General features: G+C 43.3%; 1 protein-coding gene across 3 annotated transcripts in view; it reads right to left on the bottom strand.

Moving 5' to 3' along the window:
- Positions 1-16,276, bottom strand: part of B3GAT2 (beta-1,3-glucuronyltransferase 2) — a 45,346-nt gene that overhangs the window by 4,318 nt on the left and 24,752 nt on the right. For all 3 annotated transcript variants that reach the window (XM_083431783.1, XM_083431782.1, XM_083431784.1), the window contains exon 2: positions 3,622-3,766. In XM_083431783.1, the coding sequence (XP_083287909.1) occupies positions 3,622-3,766 (145 nt within the window). The remainder of the gene's footprint in view (positions 1-3,621; positions 3,767-16,276) is intronic.

Genomic DNA, 16,276 nt, shown 5'->3' with positions numbered 1-16,276 from the left:
GAGGAATATGATTTTTGATCATTCACCCTACAGCCCCAGCACCACCTGAAAATATGCTGTGGGGGGCAGGGAACCCTCCAGAATAACATGAGGAACAGCACAGAAGGAGACAGAGGGACTCTCCAAAAATTGCCTTCACACACACACATCCCAACCATTCATTTGGTAGAGAGTTTCCGCTGGATCTCATTCCCTTGCATAAATGGAAGGAGTCCTTCCATTCACAGAATAGATATTCTGGATTCAACTTATTACTTCCACGGTATCTTGTGAAGATATATTTGCCTGCAGAGCATAAAAGAAAACAGCAGAAGGTTCTCTGCATGCAGTGTTTGATTGCACTTATTATTATCTGTGCTTTTGATCCTGGAAATAAACATTAGAATGGCAGAATCAGCTAAATAGGCATTGCTGAGCCAATGGGAATGAAAAGAATACAGATGCCCACCGAAGGCTCTTCTATGAGCTGCTGCCTTGCCGCAGGAATAGAGGACAAGGTTGCCATTGGTGCCACTAAGTCCAAATCCCTGCAATGGTGCAGAATGTTCCTCTTGCTATGTTTGCAGCTGTATTATTTGCAGCTCTGAAAGGGGCCGGCAGAGGAGAGAGCACCTCTGCTAAGTCAGGGCAAGCAGTGAGTTAGATAGACCATTGGTCTGCCTGTGTATAAGGCAACCTCCTACATCCCTAACAGGGAGTTCAATGGACAGATGTGGAATTTAACCAACATCCTCGACTGAAGCCAACTATCTGTTATAAAAAACAACGGGAGATGTTCTAAAAATGGACTAATTTAGATTGTTTGCCTTGCTAATTAAAGCTAAAGGTTGCATTGTTTCAGCCCAATGGTGATGATCTTTTGTTAAAGCTCAATGTGCTTTACAAGTTGAAATTACAGAGGAAGAAGACTCCGTGGCCGATCAGCAGTGGTCTCCAACTGAAGTCCAACATATTAACCAGTACACCACCCCTTTGCCTGCTCACTATATACAGTGACCATCTACTGATCCTAATAGCTCAGATATCGCTACATACTCCTGCTCTTTAGTGTGTGTGTGTGCATGCACACACACACATACCTGGATCAAAACAGATGCCTATGTGTACTTCAAAATATACCACTATGCTATTGCTCCTCACCGCTACCCCACTCCCTGTGTTCTCTGAAATACAGAAACTCATGGCTGACAGGAATACAGCTGCCACTATATCAAAAGCAATTCAGCCAGCGCTTGAGATGCATCTAGAATACACCAAAGACTGACCAAGCATGTAGAGCTATGCTGCTAGACAGCGCTATGCAGTCACAAGCTATACAGTGAAAGATTGATGAGATTAATTTTTGAACCTTCTCTGCCTTCGTGGTTGTTTTGTTGATTTCTCCCTTAAGCAGGGCACTTCAAACTGTATCTACCTATAAGCTATCAAGAGTCCTCACTTTCCGGCGGTTTGTACGAAATGACTAATTTCATGATGAAGCAGTGCTTTTCACACTTGAACTATCTGATGGGGCTTGTTTTCCTATGCACATGGCAATGTTCATGTAATGAAAGATACTAGCTGCCTGCAGTAATTAATGAAGGCTCAGAGAAGAAATTCAGTGAAGCATTCAAACAGAAATACCATATAAAATTCAAATAAATGAGAAGAGTGTTTTCCTATTATTAAAAAGTAAATTAAATTAGGGTACAGCAGCAGGGCTTATAAGAGGGTTAATGATGAGAATACATGTTATGCAAAAAGTTCTATTAGTTTCACACTTTGCTCTTTTTCAACAATATTCCTAATTACAAATACTGCATGCATTCTAATGGCAGCCATGAATACAATATGAATTTTTAACATGCTCAGTGTGAAGTTTAACAGGGCATGCTTGCCAGGTGTCCTATCAGACAAAATTCCTCACTTTACCACCCTCTGGAGAGAAGTTCTGAATACTATCTTATAGGTTTTTTCATAGTCAACAGCAATAATATACAATATAAATCTAAATTTTAAAAACCCTCAGATCTATCCATAACTCGATAGTGAAGTATCTGAATCCAGTGGCAGTATGTCCTATTACTAGACACTGAATAAAAATGATAAGAAAGTGCTATCTGCATCATGCTTGTTCTGGCTGCCAACATCTTAGGATCTCTGGCTGGCAAGTTGCTCAGACACAGTGCTGAACAAGATGGACTACTGATTAGAGCCATGAAACGTTCCAAATACCAACTGCAGGTGGAGCAGCATCACATCAGCCAACAAACCCACCCTATGATAGTTTCCTGCTACATCAAGAGTAACCAATATGGTACCATCCAGATTTGTTGGGCTACAACTCCAATCAGCCCTAGCCAAGGGGTGATGGGAGCTGTAGCTTACCATGTCCTGAGAACACCAGGTTGACTAAGCCTGTGCTACAACATCAGAACCATGCTATGCTACAACCCTGGGCAAAACCTCTGAAATCAGCAGCTTTAAATGCATTATGCACCCTTCGCTAATGCACTGAAGATTCTCAAGAGCCCATTAAAAGCAGAGATTTGAATGCCAATACGGAGCTGGAAAATTGTAATGTGTAAGAAGCATCACCGAATGAGCCCCATTCCCAACTACTACAACTGGTCTTTGTAGCGAAGGGAAAATAATCCAGAAGGGGGAAGGAGATAGGTGTGTACATGCAAAACCTAATATTGGTGCATATTTCTTCCAGACCCTAGGCTCAGTCACAACTTACTCTCAGAAGCATTCCAGTGACTGCGGGATTTAACCAGAATATACTCTCCAAGATATGCTGGTGCTATTAAAATGGCATGCCGAAACCTTCCTATCCAGCACAGGGTAGCCAAGGAGGAAGATTCTGAGTGTTATTATCAAGAGTGCTCCTGATGGTCGTATGTAGCCAGAATGATAGCATTAAGCACACACCACACACACCACACACACCCAACTTCATTAATTTCTACAAATTTCTGTCTGAAACTCTTGAGCACCATGAAGTTGTACAGACGACTCAGAACTTGCACAGAACATAGGTCCTGCGGATTGCACACAAAGCCAGAATTGTGTAAAGACGAAGAAACCCAGAAGCAACACTTCATGTCCATCCCTATCGTTTCGGAGTTGGTGCGACAAGCCTTGACCCCATGCAAGGGCTTACCAGGTTCTGGAGGCCTTCATGAGATTTCAGGCGGCTCCACAAGATCTCACTATAGCTTCCCAGAGCCCTGTAAGCAGACCTGACAGCTTAAAAGTTCTTTCGCACCAGAATAAAATCTGCTGTGAAAAGAGCTTTTAAGTTCTCCACTTTCCACGCTTTTAATTTGTGGGATCGCAGCTGGCCAGCCGCCAAGCACATAAAACTGTGATCACACAAGTTAAATCCACACAAGTTGAGAGTCTACTGCATTTAAAGAAAAAAAAGGAAAGATTGAGATTCTCAGGAGGTGAAGGAACCTAGTAACATTGTTTCTGTGCACCAGAACAAGGCAGAAGACTGGGTTTTTGTATGCCTGCCTAGAGCATTCATGCAATATCTAGAACTAGATTGTTTGCAAGTGCAAGTGGGTGATACAATGTCTGCATGCAGGTTCACATGAATATAATCTGTATCTGAGATTCTGTAACTATACTCACCGGCCATATCAATGGGAAAAGGTCTACCTGCCCGCCAGCCAGTGTACCATCCAACAACCTTGCCCTTTTCCACAACTGGGCGCTCATAGCGTCGTCCGCCCGCCAGACCCACAGGCCATACAGACACTTTGTGGGTTGTGCGCATCTGTAAGAAAGGAAGCATAAAATCACTTTCAAACTCGTTTCTTCACCGACTTGCATTGTGCTGTGACTGAGATGCTCAGAAAGTAGTTGGTGTCTCCAGAACTGATCCAAAACACTTTGGCATCTGGGGCAAACCACAAAATGGTGCCCCCAACCATAGAAGAAAAAGGGGAGCAAAAATCTACATCAGGAACAAGAGGGGAAATACAGATCTACATCAGGAACGTGGGTGGGGAGAGTATCAGATCAAACTCAACCAGTGGGAGTCAAACTCCGTTACAGAGGGGAAAGGGCCTCACTCTGAATCACACAGGGGGTTGCAAAGCCTGGGAGATACCAGAGGGCAGCGCCCACCATTTCCTCCCTAGGGGTGGGAGGAGACCAGCAGTGCCTCCTATTTGTCAAGAGGTCCCTGTAGAGGCAGAATTGTGGGGGCTACTGAGGAGGCAGCAGATTTGGCCTCCAAGGAGGGCACAGTGGCGGCAGTGGGCAATGCATTCCTTGGAAGCTGGATCTGCAGCCCCCATGGATTCTGCTGTCCAAGGCAGTCACCTTACTTTGCCTCATGGGTGGGCTGCCCCTGGGTGTCTCTGTCCTTGATCTATGGCCAGATTAAGGCACTCTGAGGCCTTAATCTATGTCAAGTTTAAGATGCCTCACAGTGTTTAATAAAAGTGCATTAGCCTAACAGAAAGGGCAATAATAAAGTTTTATATTCACGCATACATTGGTACACAGCCAAGGATGCAACTAAAAATTACCAAAACCACTAAAACATATTATCCTCTGCTATTTTCTTTAAATTGGTTTCAAGCCCATCCGTCAAAAGAATAAAGGATTCTCTTGGAGAATGGCTTTCATCAGCATCGGGTGCATCAGTATCACCGACTTTTTCTTTATTCACACACTTGCAGTCTACACCAGGCAGGTATTATTTTGCTTTTGAGTTCAATCTCATCAAAACTTTATTAGGTTTCTTTTAAGAAGTGGAGGAGCGATGTGTAAAGCTCTGCACATCTGTACTGAGGGCTATCTTTGAATCCTGTGGGGCCTTGCTAGTTTTGCGGAACTGATCTAATAAATGATTCCAAAAGCTTGAGCCTGAACACAAACACTAAATCCTCCATTTCCCCCGAAGAATAGCATCTTCTCTCCCCGTATCACCTTTTTCATTGTCACTAGTATGAACACAAGCAAGGGCATCAATAATTGAATCGTAACTCTCAGCTATGGCTGAAATAGCCCTTGAATGTGCTAGCATGCCGAGAGATATTTCGGTACTGTGGAATCAGGACCCAAGAATGATCTGAGTACTGCCCAGTGTTTTATACAGTCGGAGTTAGAAACTCAGATATGTAAGCTGGGTGCCAAATGGCGCCTTAAATCTAGGTTATGTTTGCCAAAACAGAATCTCTATTCACCCGGGGATTGATCCTTGGGATCTCTTCCAATGCTACAATTCCACGATTCTATGATCTCAACTACTTTGCTTGACTATAGCTTGCTCTTACAACAATTCACTTGTCCCAGTTTGCAAGGAGGAGAAACACACACAGTGGAAATTGAAACAGTATGAACTATGGCACCTAGAAATCCCCACGTAGTTGCAATTGGATCCATGTCAGTAGCAAAACAAGCCTAGCACCTAGCTAATTTCTAACACTGATTGGAAAATGTATACTGTAAAAAAAATGGTTTCAAGGCATCAGCTGGACCCAGACCCATTTAGCTTTGGCAAGTTGGTGACCTCATGTGCCTACAGACCGACAGGTGGAGCACAGAGGTCTTAGGTCAAAGGCTATACATGGGATGGGGCTTTCAGGGCATAGAGTCAAAGTTTGCCCCCTTACGATTTCGGTCATTGAGAATCCTCCCTATACGACTATACTTACTGCAATTATTTTAGAACAAGAGGCAAACTGCTTTTGATTTCATTCTTGCTGCCATGCTTGTGAAGGAGTGGAGAGCCTATGACCCTGGCATGTTCCCACAGTGCTAAACTATGGTTTAGCATTACATCTGAGCACAGCCACTATAGCAGGAAGAAATGTTGGTGGTGACTTTTATATAGCTATAGATACCCATAGCAAAGGCCAACGGGGGTAAAATCTGCAACACTTTGCTTCCTGCCTATATATCTAGTATGCTGTAGATAGATTCTCAATTATATGTAGATGAATTTCAACTGAAGCTTTCATCAAAACATATTGAATGTGGGAAAGCAACAGTAACTTCTCATGTTTTTCCCCCCTGCAACAATGACTGTCACGAGACGGTTATCCCATAAATGTTAATTTAGGTGCGTTAAAGATGAACAAATTTTGGCACTGGGTATGCCTTTCCCCTTTATGTTAGGTAATAAAAATAGAATTCCATTTGTGTTGAAATTTGAATTGTAGGCTCTGTACACTGTAGAACTATTGTTGCCATGAGGGGCATCATAAAAGATTACAGCATCCTTCACTCTACCTCTTGCACTCAATAAAATGCCAGAATTCAAGCATTCATGCAAACCTCCCTCATATATTATTTAGCTTTCCTCTTAAACTAATCTAGTGCAGTTGCCCTGATATAGCCTGAGAAAACAAAGCCAAAAATTTAGAATACTGAGATAGCTGAAGAACTACCCAAGAGCTGGCATGCCTTGCAAGTCCCCCCCCCCCCAAGATCTCTTCAAACAGCAGGCTGTCCTGCCCCATTACAAACAGCTTCTACACCCCCCCCCCCCGCACACTAATCTTAAAGTGAGTGTGCCATGTGGCATGAAGGTCTGGCGTTTGACAGAAGCTAACCAAAAGCGCTCTTGAGCACATGAAACTATCTGCACAGTTCTTTGGATCCTGGTCTATAACATTCTAAATACATAGAAAAATAATCACATGTGAAACCAACACTGGGCATCATCTCTCCAAAATGCATTTCAATACTGCAAGGGACAAAAGAAAATTCCCTGTGTCTATAATGCTACCTTTCCCCTTTCCTCTTCATTCTAAGGCAGACAACTCTTATCCAGTTGTTTGGCATTACAGCCTTACCATGATTCATAAATACACTGATGCACATGGACTCATTCAGAGAAGAAGCAATATAGTATGATATCAACCATGCCTTAATGCAGCTGTGAGGGACCTTTGGCCCTCCAGGTGTTGTTGAATTACAAATCCCATCATCTCTGGCCATGCCTGCTGCAGCTGATGCAGGTTGCAGTTCAGCAACATCTAGGCAGTGTTTCCCAAACTTAGGTCTCCAGCTGTATTTTTGGACTCCAACTCCCATCACCCCTAGCTAGCAAGACCAGTGGTCAGGGATGATGGGAATTGTAGTCCGAAAGAAGCTGGAGACCCAAGTTTGGGAAACACTGCTCTAGGGGACTAAAGGTTTCCTGCACCTACATTAATGGGTCTTTATTTCTACTATTGTTATATTTAGAGCCTGCCCTTCATTAGAAGCAGGTTACAACTATATAAAGCACAACATTAAAAAACAGTTTAAAACAAATGACAACCACAGCCAGAGCTGGTCCTAAAATATATACTGCAATAATTATATGGCCATTCCTGGCCAGGGACAGCCATGCCACAGGCATCCATACACCAATAATCACACAGCTGTCGCAGTCTCGTTACTGAGCAACAATGTGAAGCTCAGTGGGGTGGGGAGACCAGTCAACCAGAAGAGTCTCTGAGGTGTACTTGCCTGGAGGCAGAGTCAGCATCTGAAGTCAGTTTCAGTCCTAGGGTCAGGCAAACAGTAATCCGCATGGTCAGATGGTCCAGGGGTCAGGGAATCCAATGATCACGGGGTTAAGGGTCAAAATGAGCAGGAAGCAGCAAGGTAGAGCCAGAAACTACAAGCATTACCAGCATCTGACCGCTGCTGGAAGCTCTGCTTAAGAAGGCTGAAGCCAGCTGGTTCTCATTAGTGCCTTCTCCTCTGTGTACCAGAAAGCTGATCAGCTGCAGGTGGGCTCACTCCACCTTCTCCCTCTTCAGGCTGCTGTTCAGCAGGTGAAGCTGATTCCTGGCCCATGACAGCAGTTACCGTATTTTTTGCTCTATAAGACTCACTTTTTCCCTCCTAAAAAGTAAGGGGAGATGTGTGTGCATCTTATGGAGCGAATGCAGGCTGCGCAGCTATCCCAGAAGCCAGAACAGCAAGAACTGCTTTCACTGCGCAGTGATCCCTCTTGCTGTTCTGGCTTCTGAGATTCAGAATATTTTTTTTCTTGTTTTCCTCCTCCAAAAACTAGGTGCGTCTTGTGGTCTGGTGCGTCTTACAGAGCGAAAAATACGGTAACTAGTGTTATGTGCTCTATGCAGGATGAGTCTCATACCTGGCTGCAGCTAGTGCAGAGTGCAGCTGTTGGGGTATTTGACAAGACACTCAGTTTTGCACATATTACACAAGCACTGAAATATTGGCCTATTGTTTATTTGTTTTTGTTTTTTTAACAATCAGATCCCACCTGTCCTCCAAGGTGCTCAATGTGGCAGACGAGGTTCTCCCACTCCACATTTTATCCTCACAACAACCCTGCGAGGTACCTAGGCAAGTTCAGGGTTTTGTTGTAAACAACTCAGGTCCAGGATACCTAGTAAACTACTCTTCCCAAGCTTGTCTGGTTACATGTAAAATCTTCCACCCACATGGCTCATTAGGATGATGCCCTATTTACACACGAAACAGGGATGCTTTGGGAAGTCTGTTATTTCATGGTACATAAACATTAAGCCAGGCAGGTAGAGGTCTTTAGATATAGCCAAACTGCCAGGCAAGCAACTGAGGAGGCAATGGTACCCACATGATCAAAGGTACACATGCAGGGGTGGAGATAAGAGGGGCAGAGTATCTTTCCCTCTCTGCCATGCAAGGTTTATGTAGTGCAAGCATGCATACAAATCCACCTGCTATCTTTGCGTGAGCATATATGTTTTATAAAGCCTACTTTTTCCACGTTGGCATTAGCTTCCCAATATTGTAGCGGTCCACACACAAATATAAACGACTTCAGAGGACACAAAAGTCTACAGGAAATCCTGAGCCTTCGCAAAACATTTCCCTCCAGATTTCACTAAAAAGCTCTGGAATAGTATTTGGTAATCTGCTGTGCTGTTCACACTCCCATCTGCAGATTGCTTGCAAGGCCTTGTCACTCCAGCCCTGTGGGAGCTGATATTATACACTCTGGCACTGATTCAGAAAAGCACAAGTGCAGCAGAAGGCTTCGTGCCTTCTGCTAGGCTGCTCCAGTTTCCAGCAGAGTTACTGGGGCTGGAGAGCAGAAGGGCCTCTTGATCTTAATCAGCTATCCAGCGGGGCAGGGCAGGGGAGCATTCAAAGCAGGGGAAGGGGAGGCATTCAACCACACACATTTTCTTTTCCGTGTTCCAATGTGATCAACTGATCAACGATGTCACAAAATAGCAGCAGAGAAAGGGCAAAGTCAGACACCCAGTGGTAGCCCAAGGGGCAGAGCTTGCCATCCACTGACGCCCATAAACTCTTTTCAGGGATGACCTTCATATATATATGTGCCAATCTACACCTGAGTTAAAAAGATCACCAGAGGTTCTAATAGCCTGTTTTGAAAGAAGAAAGGAAAAGTCATTTGCTTTTGCTATCAAACTGCTTGGGAGTTTAATGAAATAACCTATTAATGATATACTACAAGTCATCCAAAAGGGACGCGGGTGGGGCTGTGGGTTAAACCACAGAGCCTAGGACTTGCCGATCAGAAGGTCGGAGGTTCGAATCCCCGTGACGGGGTGAGCTCCCGTTGCTCGGTCCCAGCTCCTGCCAACCTAGCAGTTCCAAAGCACAACAAAGTGCATGTAGATAAATAGGTACCGCTCTGGCAGGAAGATAAACGGCGTTTCCGTGTGCTGCTCTGGTTCGCCAGAAGCAGCTTGGTCATGCTGGCCACATGACCCGGAAGCTGTCTGCGGACAAACGGCGGCTCCCTTGGCCAATAAAGCGAGATGAGTGCCGCAACCCCAGAGTCGGTCACGACTGGACCTAATGATCAGGAGTCCCTTTACCTTTACCTTACAAGTCATCCAATGATCCACCAGGCAATCCAAATCTTCCTATGTCGGAAGCAAACAAAAATATGGACTGAATCCTGCCCCCATCCTCTCTTGCACCACTGCTCCAAGCTCAGGGAGTTTCCTTTCAGTAGCGCGGGGCAGCTGTGCCCCACTGATGTAGATGGAGTCCAACTCTCATTAGTCCCACCTAGCATGGCTAATGGTCTGGGACAATGGAGCATGGAGTGCAAAAACATCGGGAGGGCCACAGGTTCTTCACCCCTGCCTGTGAAGAAGGGGCATAGCTCAGTTGTAGAGCATATCCTTTGTACACAAGAGATCCTAAGTGCAAACCCAGGCATCTTCAGGTAGAGCTGGAAAGAGCCAACCCAAAACCAGAGACACACTGCTTCCAGTGTAGACCATGGGTAAGAAACCTAAGGCCCGCCAGATGTTCCTGGACTACAACTCCCATCATTCCTGGCCAGGCTGGCTCGGGCTGATAGGAGCTGGAGCCAAACAGAGTCTGGAGGGCAACAGGTTAGGTACCCTTGGTGTTGACAATACTATTAGCCATCTTCCTGTTAGCAGAGAGCTGCGCCCATGGGACAACAGGACACACCTGCAGGTTCCTGTAACAGCTAACCAGATCAGGCCTCTTCACACCTAAGTTATTTGAGACTCCAGTATTTTAGATTGTGTAGAATTACTTTTATGTGACATTCTACATAGAGATGGAATTAAAAAGGCATTGCCTTCACTGTTACAAGTTTTCCATTAGGAATTATACAATTGGCAGTCAAAAGGAGTTGTCGACAGCCTCAATATAGCTATCTCCCACTCCAAGCAAAGGGTGAAGAAAATCCAATAGCATGAATGACCTCTTGTTGCACGAAGTAATAAAACAGCCTACAGTAAAAACGAAGGAGAGGTTATAATAGCTCCGTACAGAAACCTCAGTAATGATGATCAAATAAAGAGGGCAGCCTTTGATTCTTCCACTAGTTTGTTCTGGAAATTAACATTTTCTTAAGAAAGTTAACTGATGCTTAAAGGCCGAAGGAAGCGGGAATAATGAAATGGGCATTGCTGGCCTTTACAAAAGCATCAGCAGTTCAATGGTCCATACATGGGAAGAAGAAAAATGGCTAGTTCTTATCTGTATAGCTTAAGAAATGTACATAAATTACACTTTAGTGCTTGATTTAGAAAATAAAAACTGAGAATAAGTTAATAAATATTACCCATCAATTCCAAAAGCTATGAATTGTTGCACGTATTCTGCTGGAATGTTGCTGGAATGTTGCTTTCTAACCTACCTTTAACAATCACTGCCCCGTATGAGAAAAGATTTATCCTGTAGAAACCAAGGGGTTTTTACAGGCTTCCTGGGGGTTCTGTAGTTGCAAACTGCATTTTCCTGGTCCAAATATGTTTCCCCTCATGGGAGTAAAAAGCAGCTGGGGGGATTTTGAGTAGGGAAGTCTTGACATGAAAGGGTTAAGCAGCCCCCCACTCATACCAGTCCTCCACTCAGCACTGAAGCATCCCAGTTTGTTTGCTTTTTAAGTTGTGCTAAAGTGAGGACCAACAACACTTAATATGTAAGTTTTCCCCTTACTGTCTCGTAAAAGATTCTAACTGAAAACCACCATTTACTACAAAATGGGTGGGTACCATGACACTTTGCTCAACGTCTGAAGTAATAAACCTAAATATAATCCCCATCAATGGACATCTGTGGTTTTGAATTAGAAATAACAGGTTGCCAGTATTTATTTGCAACAACTGGTTCTTTTCTTCTTTTTTAAAAATTAAAACATTATAGTATAATTGCGTAACAATTTGCCATTCCTCTTCTCAAAAAGGCAAATTCAACTTATGCAAGATTATTTACAGATGGAAAGGCAGAGACAGAAAACTCAAACTGGCACTAACCATTACCATGGCAACCATTCAACAGTGGTCCAGAAACTGATTATTAGTATAGCAACCTACAGGGGGTGGAGAGGAGGGAGAATGTGACAAGCAACAGTATTAATTTTGGAGGGATCAGGTATACCCATCTTTGGAACAGCTCTAATAACCACTTTCTCTTTAACCTACACAATATATTTCTATCAACTATATAAGGCATGAGCACATTTGAAAAGCACAAGCTGATAAATCCTACAAACTGGCCTCATAACTTTTTCCCCCCAAAGTATAATCATACCACTAGCCCATAGAATTCCATTTCATAACACCTCTACCACAAAGGGGTCTAGGTTTGCTAAACATATATAATATTGTTGTACAGAAGTACAGATGATCATCATTGCTAGCAGTTGCTTCAGAGGGTGAGGATTCAGATCACGAAAACTGTGGGGTAAGAGTTTTAACACCTCCTCCCTCCCTGCATGGCCTGAGCAAATTTGTAGCACCTTCCACCCCTCACCTGTATTTGCATTCCCCTCCCCCCCCCAAAATAGAATATTTGATTTTAGCTCTTTTTAACAGCAGACACTTTAGCCACAGTTGTTCTGGTGGGAATAAATCAAGGGGACAGGACCCTCTTTTCATGAGCCCAATTTTTCCTCAGGCTTGAGCTGAGGAAGCATTTCACCAGCATTAAAGAGCTTGCATGTTGCTTCAGGAATAATATGATGATCTGACCAGGATCATAATCTGTTTACATTCAGGAATGTATTCTGACAAACAACATTGCTGCGTGTCAATTGTAATGCATCTCCATTGCCCATTTTAACTCACATAGATTATTAAAGATATTGGACGAATCTCACGTAAAATTTAGTGCTATTGGTTCATGTGAAAGGAGATATACCTTAAACTGAACAGCAGGTGTCAGATATTCAGTTATGGGAGCAAACTCTGCTCCCGGCTAGCTTTGATTCTTAACTAAGATACGCACAGCCTGCCCACACACTTCAATAAGCTTGGCCCCTTTATTATTGGCTCCCACCACCATCAGGTGTCCAGCATTTTTATCTACTGCAACATTTGTTTGCCACTTTGTCTTCTTCATTCAAGTCTTTAAATTAATATTGAAATCAAAATGGATAGAAAACAAAAGGTGGCTTCCAAATTTATGTCTGTCTGTCTTCACCCATTGCTTGCTGTCCAGCATGCAGCCTGAACCCTGCCCTGAAGAGAACTTGGCTTTCTGAATATTGCTGTTATCAACCACACACAAAGTTTCCAGCACTCATGATCGTAGACAAAATTTTGAAAATCAGGACTTGGGACACATGGAAGAAATTATACAATACACTAAAATATACAAAACTGTACATGTTAAGGAACGCATTGTGTAAATGGAAGTGGACTGTGCAAAGGTATCGATTTGCACAAGATTCCAGTGCACGAAACTTGTAGCTCTGCAGTAAACTTATGAAAATATGGGCGGCAGCACTGTAAATACACTGGATTCAAAGCGTGTAATAAGACTCTACCTGGGAAAAACAAACTTGCAACGCACAATACTCTAAATCTAGTTAGTTTTACGCAAAATTTAGCGTACAAAGCAGGTTTGCTTGGCAAGAAGTTAATCTTATTCAGTTTGACAACTGTAGCATTTTTCATGCACAGCTACAAAGAAAGGGCAGGACTGGGGTGTTGCAATTTCTTTTAGACATCTCCGACTGGTGTTATAACCACAAAACCTCCACTTTTGAAATGGTTCTTAAATCAGAGCTCCTTTTGGCTCAGAGAATCAGCAGCCAGATTTGCTAATGGGAGGCAGCCGGAGGGAGGGGCGCAGGACACATTAGGCATCAATTTCCTCTCATCTGCCATTAATCCAGAAAGAAAGTATGTCTGAATTTCTCCTACATATCACAAGCTTGGACTTTTCACACCAAAGGGAAAACCAGTACTGTACAGCTTTTGTAAACTGATCAAGATCTGGCAGAAAGAGAGAAAGGGGTGAATGGAAGACTGAAAAGGAAATCATTTTCTGTAGCCAATACAAATTCTGATCAATGGTTGATGTGAAAACAAAAGGCTATCTCTCAACTTCCTCCTACCAGGGATGCAAAATGTGCTTCGCCTTCTCAAAGAAATCTACATATTTTTTTAAAAAATTGAAAGATATAAGAACAACATAAGAAAAGATTATCTGTTTTCCTACACCTAACAATATGACAAATTCATTCCCTTCTCAGAAAGGGTTTATCTCTATCAGTGATAGAGGAGAGATGAATAGTAGTCTCACAAACATTATCTCTGTCTGTCTCCTCCTTCCTTGTAATGTGACTATGCTGAGCTCTTCAGTGCATGCATTTTAAGTGAATAGGAGCTTGTTCAGAGCAAACCTCTCCCTTGTTGCACTGAAGATGTGTGTGTGCTTGTGTGCCCATACACATAAAGAATTTAGCCATCTTGTCAGAAGAGAAGCATCTCAACATCAATTGGCTTATTTTATCTACTCGCATTTAGCCTTGCAATTTAACTGACAAGCAGCATTGCTAGAGAGGATCTCATTAGTACCTTGATTTTAATAAAAGCCAGTTAAATTGGGGGAGGTAGAGGGAGATGACTAACAAGTAAAATACTAAATGCAGTGTGGGTGCATCTCTTCGCCAGAGGGTTACACAGCAGCGACCTCAACTGGAACATTGTGACTCTGTGCCGGTTCTTGCTACAGTCAATTCCTCCCTCTCCTGCGTAATTAGTGCTTTCATTTACAAGAGCCATTTAGGCTTTAAAGAGAACGGAGGTCTGTCTCTCAATAGCCTTTTTTTGCCTCAGCACCGCTTCAGGCAACGGGACAGGATTTCAGACAACACCGCCCCCCAAAGTAAAAAAAGCTCCATGAGCTTTCAGTTCAAAGGGAAAGCACAGTTGAAATAATTACACGCCAAGAAGACGAAAGCCCGAACTTTCTCAGCAGTAAAGAGCTATGTGAGGTCCCCCACAATTTAGTGGGAAATAAACCAAAGCAACAGAACTAAAAAAAAAAATAATAATCTCCCTTTTAGACACTTCCAATAAAGGATTTCAATGCAACTAAAGGCCTCCACATAAGGAAAGGAAGCACAGCTCTTTTACTGAATGGGAAGTGCTGGTGGGGAACAGGCAGAACACCTGCCAGCAGTATATTGAAAGAGACCCAAACACATTTGGAAATCTAAACACACGTCAGCAGGGTTGAGCAGCCTTTCTGAAACGGTTCTCTCTTCAGGGACTCGATGTGCTCTGCATCTTTCCGCAGTGCCTTGGCTTTAATCTATTGATTCCTAATGCACCTAGCCTACTTGCAAAGAGAGAGGAATCACCAGTACATTGCAACACACAAGCATGTTTGGCCCCCATCTTGGGTCAGCAAAGGGCTGCAAGCGGGGATGGGGGACGTCAATAGCATTGAGTTCTGTGGAGCTGCCCTGGGCATTCTTAGGTGTGGGGGGGTTATATTCTATTGAGCTTTTATTGAGTGCCTTGTAATACACACACAGCAGCTGGCAAGGCTTCCTATTCTGAATGAGTTATGGTAATTTATATCCCCTCTGCATACTTAGCCCCCTCCCTTTTCCCTTGCCAAAACTACACACTTATTCATCACTATCCTACTTGCACTCCCCATGATGTCTCCCCCTTAAAAACCCTGCCCCTGTTATCTCCCGGCCCTTTTGCAAACACTTGCCAGCAGCCACCACTTAAAAAGAGAGAGAGAGAAAAGCTTGCCTTCAACCAAGACCTCAGAATGAAGTGCAGGAATTACTCATAGACCAGTGACATGTTACAGTGCGTTTAGTCACTATATAAATGAGCTTTTCACTTTTGAAAGAAAGAAACAAGGAGACTCTAAAGACTGAACAATTATGGGAGAATAGATAGATTACTCCGGAGGAATTTGCAGCAAGGGATTGTGGTGTGTGACGAAAGTTCCTCAGCAAGGCAGGAAAAGAATCAGCTTAGGAATCAAAGACAGCAGAGCTCTCTTAGACCCTTATTAAGGCTGCACTTTGCAGGGAGTAATCTTCCCAGGACTCTATGGAGTAGGCATGCACAGGACTGTACTGCAATAAGAGTTGTTAATGTGATTTTATTGCGAGGACTTTCTGGAAGCTACTTTGGGGCTCTAAGGCAAGATACGGTAGTTTATTTTGAAAACACCCAAATTGTGGTGTTACAGCCAAAGTTGCAGGGGGTACCTTGCAGGAATTACCTTTGACCTGCAAAAGTTTGCTGGAGTTGTGAGTGGACAGAATAACAGGTCTTGTCACTGAGTAGGTATTTTTGGATAAAATCTAGGGAAGGTTTTACACATAGCTTTTGGTCTTAATGAAGGCATACAGCTAGCCAGAAAGTAAAAACATAACTGGAAGTCAGACCTTTTATCCGGAAACTCTTCCTCCCAATCCTAAGTAACTGAGAGGTTAGTCACCATTACCTGAGAGAGTTACTCTGCAACTGTTCAAATACATTCCCTTAATATACCTTATTAATTTATCAACTCCATTTCTATGCCTCTTAGTAATCAAAAC

This window comes from Podarcis tiliguerta (assembly GCF_965153285.1).
Source record: "Podarcis tiliguerta genome assembly, chromosome: 3".
Lineage (NCBI taxonomy): Eukaryota > Metazoa > Chordata > Lepidosauria > Squamata > Lacertidae > Podarcis > Podarcis tiliguerta.
This window is presented reverse-complemented; position numbering and strand designations above follow the sequence as displayed.